Source organism: Dendrobates tinctorius, unplaced genomic scaffold (genome assembly GCF_039654945.1).
Source record: "Dendrobates tinctorius isolate UK_male_01 unplaced genomic scaffold, ASM3965494v1 ptg000075l, whole genome shotgun sequence".
Taxonomy (NCBI): Eukaryota; Metazoa; Chordata; class Amphibia; order Anura; family Dendrobatidae; genus Dendrobates; species Dendrobates tinctorius.
In genome coordinates this window covers 50,280,240-50,297,397 of record NW_027361743.1, presented here as the reverse complement: position 1 = coordinate 50,297,397, position 17,158 = coordinate 50,280,240, and the positions used below count along the sequence as shown (strand labels likewise).

At 43.0% G+C, this 17,158-nt stretch overlaps 1 protein-coding gene across 1 annotated transcript in view; it reads right to left on the bottom strand.

Annotated features, from left to right (window-relative positions):
* The window catches only part of FREM2 (FRAS1 related extracellular matrix 2), a 348,626-nt gene that overhangs the window by 37,039 nt on the left and 294,429 nt on the right, over positions 1–17,158 (bottom strand). The window contains exons 17-18 of the mRNA XM_073583262.1: positions 7,967–8,159; positions 1,444–1,548 (exon numbers count right to left, since the gene is read on the bottom strand). Of these exons, the coding sequence (XP_073439363.1) occupies positions 1,444–1,548; positions 7,967–8,159 (298 nt within the window). The remainder of the gene's footprint in view (positions 1–1,443; positions 1,549–7,966; positions 8,160–17,158) is intronic.

Genomic DNA, 17,158 nt, shown 5'->3' with positions numbered 1-17,158 from the left:
TTGCTACCCACAGTAAAATTTGGTGGAGGTTCCATCATGCTTTGGGGCTGTGTGGCCAATGCCGGCACCGGGAATCTTGTTAAAGTTGAGGGTCGCATGGATTCTTCTCAGTATCAGCAGATTCTTGACAATAATGTGCAAGAATCAGTGACGAAGTTGAAGTTACGCAGGGGATGGATATTTCAGCAAGACAATGATCCAAAACACCGCTCCAAATCTACTCAGGCATTCATGCAGAGGAACAATTACAATGTTCTGGAATGGCCATCCCAGTCCCCAGACCTGAATATCATTGAACATCTGTGGGATGATTTGAAGTGGGCTGTCCATGCTCGGCGACCTTCAAACTTAACTGAACTGGAATTGTTTTGTAAACAGGAATGGTCACAAATACCTTCATCCAGGATCCAGGAACTCATTAATAGCTACAGGAAGCGACTAGAGGCTGTTATTTTTGAAAAAGGAGGATCTACGAAATATTAATGTCACTTTTATGTTGAGGTGCCCATACTTTTGCACTGGTCAAATTTTGTTAAAATGCAGATTGCACATTTTCTGTTAGTACAATAAACCTCATTTGAATCCAGAAATATAACTGAGTCCATCAGTTATTAGATATATGAAACTGAAATAGCTGTTGCAAAAACCATAATTGGTATAAAGAAAAATGGTTAACATTAATAGGGGTGCACAAAACTTTAACATATGACTGTATAACTCACCTTTCCCACTCTGCTAGACACCAGGGAATATAACAAAGTTCCCTCATTACTAAACACCATGAAATATAAGTATCCTTCCCATCATTATTGAACACAATATCCTACTACAGCTTTACACCCTTTTCCTAATAGATACCATAATGTGGTACAGAAGTGATGGCACCTGTGCTCCTCTAAATGCCGACTATCCAGGCAGAAAATGTACAAATTGTGGGAATTCGGCCCAACTCGGAGCTGATGCCTATATTTCACAACTTCTGGCATCTTCACGTCAGTTATCCCCAGCTGTCCTGAAATGGGTGAAGCTGGGGTGGGACGGGGCGTCTCAACTGCCACTGTCAAATTCCTGACGAGTGGCAGCATTTTTTACGCCACAAATCTTACTCCAGTAGGGACTAGAGTAAGATTTGTGACAAGGGACACAGAGAGGTGCACACCACTTGTCCAACACTCCTGAATCATGAAAAGTCATGCTCCTCTTCATAAATCAGGAGCGTCTGACTCCAGCACCCCCCCATCAAGAACGATTAGAGCGACGCCAATATTGCTGAATCTCTATGTCATAAACTGTGTCTAGTGTTTCTCAGACATCTTGATCTCAATACACCAATACATCCACTGGAGGAGAGGATTAGGGTGAGTAGTGGATGCAGAGTCACTGAGGATCTCATCATTTATTACCATACAGTTATCTATCCTGAGTGATCGCTACTGTCCTTACCAGGATGAGACATAACAAACAGACCGTAGAACCGAGCTTCCGTTTTAAAGTTGACAACCAGGCGTCCTTCATCATTTATACGCATGCTGGTCGGGTAGAGGGAGCCTAAATGAGAGTAAGGAATGAGATAAAACTGCGCGTAATACACAGATTAATCTGTTATTAAAGCTATAATACTAAGGTTATTCTACTATGCCATCTTATGGCTATGCCAACTACTACTGGCACTGACCACTGTACTTACCGGGAATTTGTCAGTAGGATCAACCATCCTGAGCCGTCTACATTGCCATGTAGGTGATAGGAAGCTGAAGAAAATGATACCTTGATAACTGCAATCCGATGTCTTATTCCAGGGAAATCCATGTTTTTCCCTTATCTAAATGAGCTGTTAAGATCTATGGGCCAGACATAGATCTCCCTGAGAATCTGTCTCCAGAGATTATTTTGCAGGATATGGGTAGTTACCAGTGAGAGACTTCTAGATCAGGAGAGCAAGACCGTCAGTCATTCCATGTCTCACACTGGTAATGCCCCCTTTTATTTATAATAATCTCTGGAGGCAGATTCTCCGGGAGATCTATGCCCGGCCCATAGATCTTAACAGCTCATTTACATAAGAGAAAAATGTTGACTTCTCTGGAATAAGACATTGGATCGCAGATATCAAGGTATCATTTTCTTCAGCTTCCTATGACCGACATGCCCATATAGACGGCTTAAGAGGTTTGATCTTACTGAAAAAAAAAATCTGCCATAATGATCAGGTATAAATTGTAACCTACGACCTTCGCATAGTTAATGGACATGATAAAACTAAACCCCTTTAACTCTCTCATCAATTAGCTGAGAACGCCAGGTCAGATTTTGAGTACAGACCTATACAAATCACTGGCAGTGTGCTTATGATGGTCTGACAGAGGCAAATGGAGGGACAGCGTGAAGCTCTTGGGGCCCAATACAAAATGTCTAACAGGTCTCCTCACCTACCAGGTACTGATTATAATATTGGTGTCTTCTTTTATGGTAGAAGGGCCATTGGCCCCTCCTCAGGTGCAAGATTCCAAGCACAACTACCACCCACAGCAACGACCCTGATGATGATATATCAAAAGATCATTGATTCTACTATGCTATTATCGAGTCTATTTCTAATATCTGTTTTCACCAGCAGATGTCACTGTTGTCAATGACATCTGCAACTTGTGTCTACAAAATTCTTACAACTAATGAACATTGTATGGACAGTATCTGTCATGTTACAATGCTCTTAAATATTATGTGCATGTTTAATTTTCATTAGTTACAGCTAGAAATAATATCATTAATACCCTGCATAGTGACGTCAGATCAAAGGGAATATGAGAACATAAAACATGTTCTTTCCTAAAGGTGTATTCCAGTCAAAAGCATACATCATCTATCCAATGTATAAGAGATAAACGCCATACTAACGTAGCAATTATTAAACATCCAGTGGCGATTAGGGGTGAGCGAACTCAAACTGGAAACTTCGGGGTTCGTATCGGACACCTAGTGTCTGGTACCAAACCCCAAACACGGACTTCTTATTGTACATTCGTTTTACTGTTTCGGTCCGGCAGACTAACAAAGCTTGCAGCCAATCAACAAGCTTTAAGGCTGTGGCCACGTCCGGTCCCAACCCAGCCATGCAAAGTAATGGCATGGCTATTATTGGCTGGTGCACCACGCCTGACAGTGTATCAAATGAATAATTTTAAAAAAATGATGTTTTCCCCCCTATGTTTATAACCAGCCAAGGGAAAGCAGACAGGTGTGAACTGGCCTTATTATGATGGGAAAGGGCACAAAATCCATTAACCTTCCCAGCCTATTAATATCAGCCCCAGCTGTCTGCTTTGCCTTGCTGGTCATTAAAAATGGGGGGACCCTAAAAAAGTGACATGGGATCACCCCTATTTTTAATAACAAGTTAAGGCAAAGCAGGCAGCTGAGACCTGATATTAATAGGCTGGAAAGGTCCATGGATATTGGCACCTTCCCAACAAAATAGCAGCTCACAGCTGTCTGTGTCATGCCCGTCATGCCGGCCATGCTGCTTGCGCTGCATGATCCCCATTGTCATGCCTGTCATGCCTCATTGTCCCCAGGTCCGGGTCCCTGCGGGCGCCCCGCGGGTCTTGCCTGTGTGTACAGGCGCACCTCATGACTGTTATGCCGCAAGATCCCTGGAGCAGTGTGCACACGCACCTCATGACTGTTATGCTGCATGATGCCTGGAACAGTGTGCACGCGCGCCTTACCTCACGGCTGCACGCCGTTGCTAGGTAACCATTTGTCTCTGCTCTGATTCAGCAATCCTCTGTATTCCTGGAACCCCTGATCCTGTGACCTTTCCTATGTTCCAGCACTGTCTGATTCTGCAATCCTCTGTATTCCTGGAACCCCTGATCATGTGACCTTTCCTATGTTCCAGCACTGTCTGATTCTGCAATCCTCTGTATTCCTGGAACCCCTGATCATGTGGCCTTTCCTATGTTCCAGCACTGTCTGACTCTGCAATCCTCTGTATTTCTGGAACCCCTGAGCATGTGACCTTCTCTATGGTCCAGCCAGTCTGATCTAGCAACGCTCTCTATGACCCAGGAGGATCTGTCACTGACTAGAAAAAAATAAAGACGCGCACTCGTGCTGTAGGAGGAGGTGCTGACTGAACATGGATATACCACAGATAAAAGTCAACGGGTAGACAGTCGCACTCAAAATTGAATGTCACTTGCATCAGAGTCATTAAAGGAATTATTATGATTTTTATTTATTCATTTATTTATTTATTTTGAGAAAGACCTAGGTATAGGTCGAAACGTAACAGTGTAATACTCATGTTTGGAATCTGATCTCTGTTTGTGGTGTTTTTTCACTTTTCTTGATTTATTGAAAAAAAATAAATAAATAAATAAATAAAAATCATAATAATTCCTTTAATGACTCTGATGCAAGTGACATTCAATTTTGAGTGCGACTGTCTACCCGTTGACTCTGTCCCTGACTAGTCTCAAGGCTCTGCCTTGACCCGGCTCTGGGCTTCGGCCTACGCTCCGCTGCTAGTTCTATGTCTCTGTGCCCGGCTCTGGGCTCTAGCATACGTTCCGCTCTACTTCTCGTTTCTGTGCTACTGCCTACATTACGCTCTCTGTCCTGAACCCTGACCCTGGCGTGCCCTCTGCACACGCAGGACCTTGCCCTGAACTCTGCTCCTGGCATGCCCTTTGCATGCGCAGGACCATGTCTTGAACTCTGTGTCTAGTCTCCGTTTTTCGTGCGCTCTTGCACTCCTCGTACTACGCTTTGCCGTGCTGTCTCGCACGTGTCTCTGTCCTGTACCTTTGCCTAGCCCTGCCTTGAGGCTGCGTGTCCTCTTGCATGCGCCTGGTCGCCCCGTGCCCGCCTGTTGTGCCTCAGCCGTGCCGCCTCTAGTCGTGCCCACCTGTGTGCCTCTGCCGTGCTCGCCGTCCAGTGCTATTGTGGTTTCTGCCTGTCTGTGCCTCAGACGTGCCGCCTCTAGTCGTGCCCGCCTGCCTGTGCCTCCAGTCGGTACCGCCTGCCGGTGCCCCAGTCGTGGTTTCCGTGCTCCCTTGCACTCACGCTGTTTCTCGCACTGTGCGTTTTCGTGCTACTCTTGCACAAGTGTTTTGCTTTCCTTGCTCTGTCCTGAACCTTGTCTTTCTGTCGTGTTCTGAGTTCTATGACCTGTCTTGTATCCTTGTCTTGCTAGTACTTTGCTCTGTACTTTGCTCTTTGCCTTGAATCCTGACCTTGGCGTGCCCCTCTGCACGCGCAGGACACCAGTCCTGACCTTTAAAGCCCTGCGTGTTCTCTAGCACGTATGGGACCCGCTGCTAACCTTGTACCCTGGCGTACCCCCTAGCACGGCCAGGACCATTCTTTGTACCGTGCCCCTGGCGTGCCCTAGCACGCGCAGGACCTTGAATCTTGAATCCTGGTGGCTTCTTTAGCACGCCGAGGACATTGGACCTTGAACCCTGGCGTGTCCCTACACACACACCCTGTCTTGTGCTTTGAACCCTGGCGTGTCCCCTACACATGCACCCTGCCTTGAACTTCGCCTTGGACCCTGGCGTGTTCCTTAACACGCATCATGTCTTGAACCTTGTCGTGTCTCCTTGCCTGAACCTTGGTTTGCCTGCCGGATGCCCAGAACCTGCCGATCGCTGCTAGAGATCCTAAGCCTGATGACTGCGGCCTGATGTCTGGAGCTGATGTCCGCAGCCTGATGCCCTGATCCTGTCGATCGTTGCCTGCTGTCCGGAGTCCGACGTCATCGTGCCTTTGCCTTTACCCAGGCATGCCATCTAGCACGTATCATGCCATGGACCTTGGCGTGCCCCCGCACGCACCTTGCTGTGCTTTCCCTGTGTTTTCACGTCCTGTACCTGATGTTACCCTGAAGTTTTCCTTAATGAAGATACCTTGAACTTACGTCTTGTCTTGTTTCCTGCCCGTCCCTGGTCGTCAGACACTCACATTGTGTCTTCCTTGAGCCGGCTGTCTGGTTCTAGCAGTCGTGGTGGCTCACCCCCTTGGTCTTGCCCCTGACACTCCCTGTATAGGGGGTGGTTCCTCACAAGGTCAGCTCGCCCTCGGTGGGTGGGTGCCACGACTCAGAGGGTCCACTCTAAAGAAAAGTCGACTCAGCTAAAGCTGACTCCTCACAGTCTGCTTTCCATTGGCTGGTTAAAATACAGTAAAATACATCACTTGGGCCTCCACCTCCTGGTTCAAGATTATTTTTCACTTTTTTTTTTAAATTATATGTTATCTTAAGTAATTTCCCCATCCACATTTGTTTGCAGGGCAATTGTCCTGCTCTTAACCCCATTTTACTTCCTTTTGCAGTCCCCTAGCCCTTACTACAACCATTTTACAGCACCAAAATTTGGGTCCCCAGTGACTTATATGGGGTTAGGGTCTGAGGTCAAGTTTGGGTACCCAAACTGAACTTTGGACTTAAGTTTGGCAGAACCTGCCCTTCCATGGGTTTGCTCATCCGTAGTGGTGAGTAATGCTTCTGAAACAATATAGAAAGTTTAGGTTAGGGCTACAAATGTCATTCCTTTTTTGTCATGTGACTAAAGTTGCAGTGTAGCCCTACTTCTAAAGCCGGAGGTTGCCTAATATTCAAGATTTTCTTGTGGGTTAGCCATGTTTTTTTCCCTTACGTCAACACACTTGTTAGGACCTCAAGACTAGAATGGGATTGTCCTGTTCCCTGATTATTGTGGGCAAAACTGAAAATTCATTGTTGGGAGTTTCTCAGCTTTTTCGTTTTGGATATTTCATGCCATGGGTGAAAGGGATGTCCATCTTGAGACCAAATTTGCCCATAGACTGGTAAAGCTTTAAAATAATAAACTAAGGAGAAAAGGAGAAAAAGGACAGCACTTTAAGGTTTTTTTTAAGAACATTAGGAACAGTACTGAAGTTTGTGGAACATTAAAGGGAATCCTTCAGCAGGTTTTACTATGTAAATATATGGGCAGCTTGAGGAAAGGGCTAAGCCACTGATTTCAGTGATGTGTCACTTATTAGGCTGTGTGCTGTTGTTTCAATACAATAAGTGCTTTATTAGCAGATTGTCACTGCAAGACTATCTCCCTGGTGCCCCCTAGTCCAACCATGCCATGCCCTAGAAGCTCACTGTCAATAGACAATATACAAAAAAAGCTGCTAATCACAGGTGGGGCTGGGTCAGCCTTCTGAGTTCTGCTACATGCTTCATCTAAAAACTGTATCACAACGACTAAGTGACACATCGCTGGCATCAGGGTCACTTTTCCTACATCATGCTGCTCTCAGGTAAGGTAGCAAAAACCCGCTGAGCGATTCCCTTTAAATCAGCTGTGATGTCACACGTCTAGGATGCTGGGCTGCACATGACACTACTGAGCTCAGGTTTTGCAAACAGGATCATCCCTGCCGGTTTGTGCTTCCAAACAGATCATATCTGCAAACTTCCATCTGTAATTGGATTAAAATCCGCTACAGAAGTCTCCCGCCGTTATTTCTTTTTGGGATGTTGACATGAGGAGGAAACTACTTTATATTGAAAAGCAACTCTCCAGTCCGCTGTCCCGTGTCCTACCCACAGGCATACATTGGGATCAGTACATGCCGTCATCTGGGGACAGAGCCATGATATCGCTATTTTTGTTCAGCATTACAGGTACGGTTTTTATTATCTGGATTTTTTAGCATAATTCATTTTGGTTTTGAGCAGTTGAAAACTGACGTGACGCATTTTAAAGTCCATTGGACAACTTTTTACTCTACAAAGAAGCAAAAGAGAAAAAAAGGCGTCTTTGATTTTGTGCCATTGTGCGACATTTTGATTAATTTAGCCCAAAATCTCATCAACACAAAAATGAAAACACGTAAATGATTATTTCTATTTGAAGATTACAAGCCAGGTAGGGATAAAACATGAGATAAATATGGTACATAAAAGACTGATATTGTTTACCTTGCAATTCAGCCTCTGGAGGGCTCCCAATCCCATCCTTCCACAAGATGGCAGTATCGTACACAAAGGTCAGCCGAAGCTCGGAGTGAAGATCGAAGTGCTGCCACCCGCCAACTCCAACAGGCGAGTGAAAGACATAGGACACATACAGCGGCACCCGTAGCGTTACATAGGACTGCACAAGATTCAAGACCTGTGTTGAGAATAAAAAAAGCCAAAACTTTAGAAACAGCGCCCCATATATATGTTTGTGCATCTGAATCACCCTGCCGACCTTTGTGAAGTATATGTGAGTTTCCAAAAATAGGCAAAAAAAAGTACGGTAACACTACAACCTGGACAAAAGAAAAGAGTAGTTGTGTATGTCCTGTCCTGTTGTCCCTGCGCACTTACATGGCACTCAAGTTCCAGTTGCTGGTCCTTGTCCTAATATTGGCATCATATGGAAACCTCAGCACACCTATGTATGTCGGGCTGTGACCTTGTAGTGAGGACAGTCAAGTAACTGGAGTAATTTTGGAGCATTGATAGGCACTGATCCTCTGTGGCACTAGATGACTGCCAATAATACCTCAGGAGCACCGGATGGCAGGCATTATTTCTAGACCTCAAGCATGGCTGGCATTATTCAAGGGGGAAAATGTGTCACTGGAAGAGAGAGTATTATTCAAGGGGGGGGATGTACCACTGGCACTGCTACTCTGCATGTTGTATTTCCAGTATTATCTGGTGTCATTTTGCCGTTGGCGCCATTACTGAGAGTACTGTATGAGAGTCGCCATCCTTGGCGGCACTTTGTGGCTGCCGCCATCAATGTGGAATATCGCACGACACTATTCCTACTGACATACTTTGTGTGGTACTTTCTATATGGCAGAGGCCGATACGACCTATAGTTAATGTGTGGCACTATTCATATGGGAACAAGTGTATAAATATGAACAGGTATTGTTATAGGGATGTCCCGAAGTTTTTAGTGCACTGTTTGGAAAATGTATAGAATATTGCCCCTCACATACAGCAATATTAATATCGGGTCCAGCTAATGTGAGGTATTTAGATGTATTGTAGCGGAGGAGTACTATTTACTCCACTTTGTACACCATAACTATACTAGAACTATAAGCCTGCCAGGTTAGGATCCTGTATAATCCCGTATATAGGGATCAGTGTAGTATAAAGTAACATAACACAAGCATTACCATGCCTCCCACCTGTCCCAAATCCAGCAGGACAGTCCCGGATTTTGTGAGATGTCCCATGAGGTTGGTGGCATGTCTCCCTTTCTACTGTATCTCTATCTCTAGAACACAGATATTGATAAATATAGTGGAGGAGCAGGGAGCCGTCAGTTCCCTGCTCCACCATTCACCTGTGGCAACTGAGGCTCGGAGCAGGAGGCGTATTGAGGTCATTGCACCATGTTTGCTGGGCCTGGCCACAGACCTCACAGAGATCTACTATACATATCTAATCTGCTCATCATGAGAACAGGGTAGATGAGTCTTTTTTTATTTGCCAGTATGGTGCAGTGGAGCGGCAGCATACTGAGGGAAGGGGCCACGTTGAGGCATCATACTTTGTGTGGGGGAACTGTGGGATATCATACTGTGTCTGTACATGGTGGACACTGTGGGAGTATCATAACGTATAGGGAAGACACTGTGGGGGCTATGTTATGTATTGTATGGGCACTATGGGGGCATCACTGTGTGTGTTGGAGGATCATACTGTGTTGAAGAGTATTGTAGGGATGTTCTACTATGTGAGGAGCCATAAAAGAGGAATGAAACTGTGGGAACACTACAGGATTTCACTAGGGGCACTATTTCTGTGTGAGTTCACAAAAAAAAACTGGATGGAGTTAAGGGGGGGCTGTAAAAGAAAATGTGTCCTGTCTTTCAAAGTTGGGAGGTATGCATTACTAATGATTAAGTTAGAAGCACCGGGTATTGTGCTGGTCCTGTTATCAGGCACATTTCACATTACAACGGAGACCGTTCTTGTTCTGGTTGGTTAATAATGCCATGGAGCGTGATGGTTATCTGATTGGCTCCATACACTACAATGTTGGCATAACGCGGCAAATTTCATCTGTGTCTGTAAGATTTACACAACTACTGCAGCCTCCAAACAAGAAAGAAAAAAATTCAGGAAAACTGTCTGACAACTGATTATAATGGCCATCACATAGCAAATCTGCCAGGTAAGGAAAGATGACAACCCCCTGTATGAGCTTAAAGTGCAACCACATTTTGAACATATTTTTTCAAATTTTGCAGGCACTTTAATTGACTAAAACCCCCAGCCTTCCTACCGTATACTTTCTATTGACTCCATACCCTACTTTGTGTGCATGCTCCTGTCTGCTAAGGAGTATACTGTTCCGGGGTTTATTGAGCGATTAGCGAGGGGCTCAGAACCCGAATCATCGCCAATTAGCAGGCAAGTGAAGGACCTGCCAAAGTTGAGAAAACATGTTCAAAGTTTAGCTACACTTTAAAATATTAGCCATAATAGATGCCAAACAACTTCACAAAAGAGAATAACTTATTTAGGATCATTTCACCTCTTGGATCCATAAATAAAAGGACATTCATAATTTTAAGATGTAACAACAGGGTCTTGCACTGCTGCTTTTCTCCATACACCAGTATTATACAGCTGCTCCAAGTTCTCAGTAGTTTAGTGATGGCTAATGGCTGCCTGCGGTGACATTAGTGGTGCAGACTTTATGGAGAATCAGAAAGGAAGAACAGGGGAATGTTCTTGGTGCAGGGTAAATTAGTTATATTACATTAATAGGGATAGTAAAAAATATTAAAAAAATAATATTCCTACAACCAAGAGCCAGTACATACAGTTGTACGGAAAAGTTTACATACCCCGGCAAAATTTTTGCTTTCTTGGCTTTTTTCAGAGAATACGAATGATAACACTAAACCTTTTTCTCCAATCATGGTTAGTGGTTGGGTGAAGCCATTTATTGTCAAACTACTGTATTTTCTCTTTTTAAGTCACAATGACAACCCAAAACCTCCAAATGACCCTGATCAAAGTTCACATATCCCATTTCTTAATACAGTGTATTGCCCCCTCTAACATCAATGACTGCTTGAAGTCTTTTGTGGCAGTTGTGGATGAGGTTCTTTATTTTCTCAGATGGTAAAGCTGCCCACTCTTCTTGGAAAAAAGCCTACAGTTCCTGTAAATTCCTGGGCTGTCTAGCATGAACTGTGTGCTTGAGATCTCCCCAGAGTGGCTCAATGATACTGAGGTCAGGAGATTGAGGTGGCCACTCCAAAACCTTCACTTTACTCTGCTGTAGCCAATGACAGGTCGACTTGGTCTTGTGTTTTGGATCGTTGTCATGTTGGAACGTCCAAGTACATCCCATGAGCAGCTTCCGAGCTGATGATTGGAAATTTGCCTCCAGTATTTACAGCTAGCGTGCTGCATTCATCTTTCCTTCAACTTTGACAAAGTTTCCTGTGCCTTTGTAGCGCACACATCTCCAAAACATTAGCGATCCACCTCCGTGCTTTACAGTAGGAATGGTGTTCCTTTCATCATATGTCTTGCTGACCTCTCTCCAAATGTAACAGTTATGTTTGTGGCCAAAAAGTTCACTTTTGGTCTCATCACTCCAAAGTACCTTGCTCCAGAAGTAATGAGGCTTTCTCTGCGCTGTTTTGCAAATTGTAGGCAAGATACTTTGTGGCATTTGCGCAGTAATGGCTTTCTTCTGGCGACTCAACCATGCAGCCCATTCTTCTCAAAGTGCCTCCTTATTGTGCATCTTAAAACAGCCACACCACTAGTTTTCAGAGAGTCCAGTATTTCAGCTGTTATTTGTGGGTTTTTCTATACATCCCGAACAATTTTCCTTGCAGTTGTGGACAAAATTTTTGTTGGTCTACCTGACCGTGGTTTTGTTTTTACAGAGCCCCTGATTTTCCATTTGTTAATCACAGTTTGAACGCTGCTGACTGGCATTATGAATTCCTTGGATATCTTTTTGTATCCCTTTCCTGTTTTATACAGTTTAACCACCTTTTCCCATAGATCTGTTGACAATTCCTTTGCTTTCCCCATGATTCACAGTCCAGAAACTTCAGTGGCTGGATGAAAGATGCAAAAGTCTGTCTGGATCCCAGAAACTCACTCAGCTTTTATGCATACACACAGAGATTACAAGCAAACAGGTCACAGGTGAGGATGTTACCTTTAGTAGCCAGTCAAACCCATTTGTGTCAACTTACGTGCATGTTATCAGGTCAAAATCACCAGGGTATGTAAAGTTTTGATTAGGGTCATTTGGATGTTTTGGGTTGTCATTATAATTTAAAAAGAGAAAACACAGTAGTTTAACAGTAAATGGCTTCACCCAACTTAAGAGTGGAGAAAAAGTTTTGGTGTTATCATTCATATTCTCTGAAAAAAAAAGCCAAGAAAGCAAAAATTCTGCCGGGGTATGTGAACTTTTGAGCACAACGGTAGGTATATCATATGGACAGTTGGAAAACAACACTGAGAAGAAGGGAGGAAAAGAACCCGACCATGATGCCCATAAACACAGTATCGAGAATAAGTAATTAATTTATTTAAATTATATCAGGTGACAACAATTGAATACAAAGCAATGTAAGATAATTTTTTTTAAAATCTGTGCTAAAAAACAGGGCCATACACCCAGGTATACAAAAGACCTTAGTCAAGAGGGAGGCGGATTGTCAAAACGTGCCTCGTGGTGGACACCATCCAGAAGAGGGAGCCTTCTTTGCCTTGTAAATACATCCATTAACTTCATTGGTATTCATTAATCCTCCACTCCCACATTATCTCGGTACCCTCCAGTACTGTGATTATCTTTACCAACACCTTGTAATAGTAGAGACATTTACTATAACTATTTTGCACTAGCACTTTACATTCTACTTCTACTATCTCAACTTTATTTTCACATCAACTCATATTTGTGACATATTTATTACCAATTCTATATAGCTTTCAGTGCTCTGATTTATTAGTCACCCAAGTACATTGTGTTTTTTGCTCCCTCTTCACTACGGTCTTTTGTATACCTGGGTGTTCGGCCCTGTTTTTTTTGCACAGTTTTTAATCATTTCTTCTTAATCATTACATTGCTTTGTATTCCATTATTGTCACCTGATGTAATTAAATACAATCATTACGTATTCACCATACTGTGTATATGGATTTGATGGTGGGGTTCTTTTCCTCCCCTCTTCTCTTTGTGGAGACTCAGTAACTCAGCTTGGCTTTGCTGCTAATCAGGCCTGGCACAAGTATCATGTGAGATCCTGGCTTCTGCTGGCTTACTATGAGCTGTGTGACACTGGGGGCAGTCACTGGGGCAATGGAGCATTTGCGCATCAGTCTAACACCTTGTGAAACCTATTTATCAAGTGGCAGGTTGGTGACCTTTAGGTAAAAAACAGATGTTCCAATGATCGATACAATGCTTGCATTTTAACTGTATCCCTTTAAATTACTCAATGTTAATGTAACCCTTGAAGGGAGAGAGCTTGGGGTACAGAAACTGAGGCAGATAGAGGAAAACAGTGCTTCTCAGTAAGAGGCATTAATCCCTACATAGCTGCACTGTTTTGGCAGCCAGGATGAGGAGGAGGAGGAGCAGCAACAGAGGACATGACTGATTGGCTGAGCAAGCTGGAGAAGAAGGGAGGAGTTTAATGCACTAGAGAACGTAGGGAAGCCATTACTGAAAAAAGACAGGAAGAGAGAACAGCATGCATACTGACAGTTTTGCATCCCCGTGTGAGTGGATAGTAAGTCCTGGAGCTGCACCACAACTAGAGACCAGCCAGGTCCAACATAGAAGAATTCTGCCTTCTGTACCGTATGTGGCAATGCACCTGGATCCTGAAGCACCAAAATTGAACCCTGCGTGACTACAGACCAGCTACATGAAAGTGAGTAGCTACTCCTGGGACTTATGGTTTCATCGATCAGGGAGCATTGTTGGGATTTGTGGTTCAACGCCTGAGGAATTTGTAATAGGAACAACAGTGGAGGGGATTTTGTTCTCAGTATATTATTAAGTGCACCAACGGTTCCAGAAAGCGCGCCAACATCCCTCGGCAACCGGGCCCCAACATTTGGACTGTGTTGTTTATTACAAAAAAGTACACGTTTGGTATTGCCGCGTCTGAAACAATATGATCTATAAAAATGTCATGCTGGTTAACCCCTTCAGTGAACGCCATAAAAAAAAGTAGCAAGCTATGCTTTATCATCATATCGCTTGGAAAAAGTGGAATAAAATGCGATCAAAAAGACAAATGTAAATAAAAATAGTATCACTGAAAATGCCATCTTGTCCGGCAAAACCAAGCTGCCATAGAGCTCCATCAGCATAAAAATAAAAAAGAGAAGAGGTCACACTCATCGAGATGGAAGTTTCACTGATTTATTGACATATCATGAACATGTCAAGTCGGGGGAGTGACATAAGGAGTGCTAGAAAGGCTGACAACGGCCGTTTCGCGCTGCTCGAGCGCTTCAACGGGGACCCGTCAATAAATTAGTGAAACTTCCATCTCGATGAGTGCGACCTCTTCTCTTCGCATGGATTCCCAGGATTGACTGTTTCCAGGTCTGGCACCCGAGATTCCCAGCTGCTGGGCTTCTGTTATGCCGCACATCATTTGAAGTCACACGGTAACATCGTTGCCGTCCGCTTTTTATCTTGAGTTTTGTGATAAAAATAAAAAAGTTATAGCTCTCAGAATAAAGAGATGAAAAAATAATTATTTTTTTCTATAAAAGTTTTTATTGTGTAAAAGCGCCAAAACATAAAATGATTTAAATGTGTTATTGCGGTAACCGTACTGACCCGAAGAATAAAGCTATTATTGTGAAGCACCTGAAGGGTTGATGAACATCTTGAATGTGGTTTTGAACACGTTGAATGCAGCAGTTTTAAGAATGGTGTCACTTTTGGGTATTTTCTGTCACATAGGTCCCCAAAGTCACTTCAAAATTGATCTGGTCCCTTAAAAAAAAGGTTTTTTAAATTTTTTCTTTAAAAATCGCTGCTCAAATTTTAACCCTGTAAGTTCTAAAAAAAACTTTACAAAAAAATTATGTTTCAAAAATTGTGCTGATGTAAAGTAGACATGTGGTAAATGTTATTTATTAGCTATTTTGTGTGACACATCTCTCTGATTTAGGGGTATAAAAATTAAAAGTTTGAAAATTGTTACATTTTCAACAATTTTGCCAAATTTTTCCTTTTTGTTCACAAATAAACACAAGCAATTTTGAAGAAATTTTACAACTATTATAAAGTATAATATGTCACGAAAAAACAATCTCAGAATCAGTGGGATCCGTTGAAGCGTTCCAGAGTTATAACCACATAAAGTGACAGTGGTCAGATTTTAAAATTAAGGCATGGTCATTAACCTACAAAGTGGCCTGGTCCTTAAGGAGTTAAATAATAATAATAAAAAAAACAACATAAAATAAACCATCCACCCACTAGTCATCGGTAGCACTAGTCCTGGCTTCAATATCCTAAATTAGACCTGTAACATACTGTATCTAAATGAATAGTAAACAATAAGAAAAATGAATACAAATTCTAGTATGACGATAGGCAATAATACTGGTGTGCACGTATCCTGCCACCAGCTTCACCATTCCATGCTGATGGTAGCACATTTTTTTTTATTATTACTAAGTGTATTAATCCTTGAAAAGTAGCATTTAGCCGCAGGCAGCACATCTACATACATCTGCAGGTTGGTCACAGCCTTCACACAATACCTGTGTTATGAAAACCTCAGGATATCAATACGAGTCCAGAAAAAGTATCGGTGTTCTCATGTTATTGTCAGAGAGGTGGGTAAATAGCCGACTCTGCGCACACCGAGCCATTCACTGCACATTTACCGCCTATAACAGGTCTAACCAGCCGTAAGATTTCTTCAGACCGGAGGGGACAAAGTGCGGCACAGATGTCTCCTCCATGAAGCCTGAACAGCGGGGCTGATGTCACCGAGTTTACTTTTCCCATCTATTTTTAATGACAGAAAACTTGTTTTGTATTAAATTGAACAACAAAAGGGTTACAGGTGCCTCCTTCTATCCCTTACGGAAATTAGCAAATTTATTCGAGAGGAGTTGAATTCTTGAATTTTACAAAGACTCATATTATCCAGAACAAGAATTTTTTTTTTGCAACTTTCTCTGTGAAAATTCACTAAAATAGAGGCCATCTACAGCCTCACAAAATTGCACCATAGGCCATACAGAATCATAGAATCGTAGAGTTGGAAGGGACCTCCTGGGCCATCTGGTCCAACCCCCTGCTCAAAGCAGGATTCGCTAAATCATCCCAGACAGATGTCTGTCCAGCCTCTGTTTGAAGATTTCCATTGAAGGAGAACTTTTATGGCCATAAATGGCCGGTCAGAAGAATTACTTCTTTCATCCAAGAATAAGGTAATGTCTATGCCCACAGTACTTGTCCATGGAATAACTCCGAAAAGCACATACGACGTATATGGCTGTGCCACATTGCAAAGTAGGAACAATCCAAAGTGGAGTTGATGCCTTTATTTCAGCCAAACATAAAGTTGGAGAGGTAATATCAGTGACACATGTAATGTATTATTTTTACCCATGGGCACAATGAAGTGACCCAGTAGTGTGCCCGGCAGTGTGAACTGAACTTGGTAACCTTAGAGGAGCACTTTTCACATCAGTCCCCCATTGTTCTTTCACCGTATGCCTTGACTATGGTTCATTAGCTGAAAACAATAAGCAATTTATTATAGTGGGTGACACTAATTCTGATAAAGGGGACTTCTACGCTTGACATGATACCTACGCATGAAAGTTATGACTAAAATCCAGCTATACATAAAGCTTTTTTCGGTTCACTAATAATTTCAGGTCTAATAATCTGAAATTGGTACAAAAAATGTCCTAGAGTCTAAGATCATCCCCTACATGCAGCTTCTGACAACACTAAGATCTGTGATCACTATTTAACAAGATCTTCTGGACATTAGTCAGTCCACCATCCTAGATGCATACTGGTCATTGCCACTGCTAAACAAATCATTGTGATAGTCATAATCATTGTCAGGGATACAAGCCAGGGGGTCACACATCCCACCACTGGTACCAATATGACAG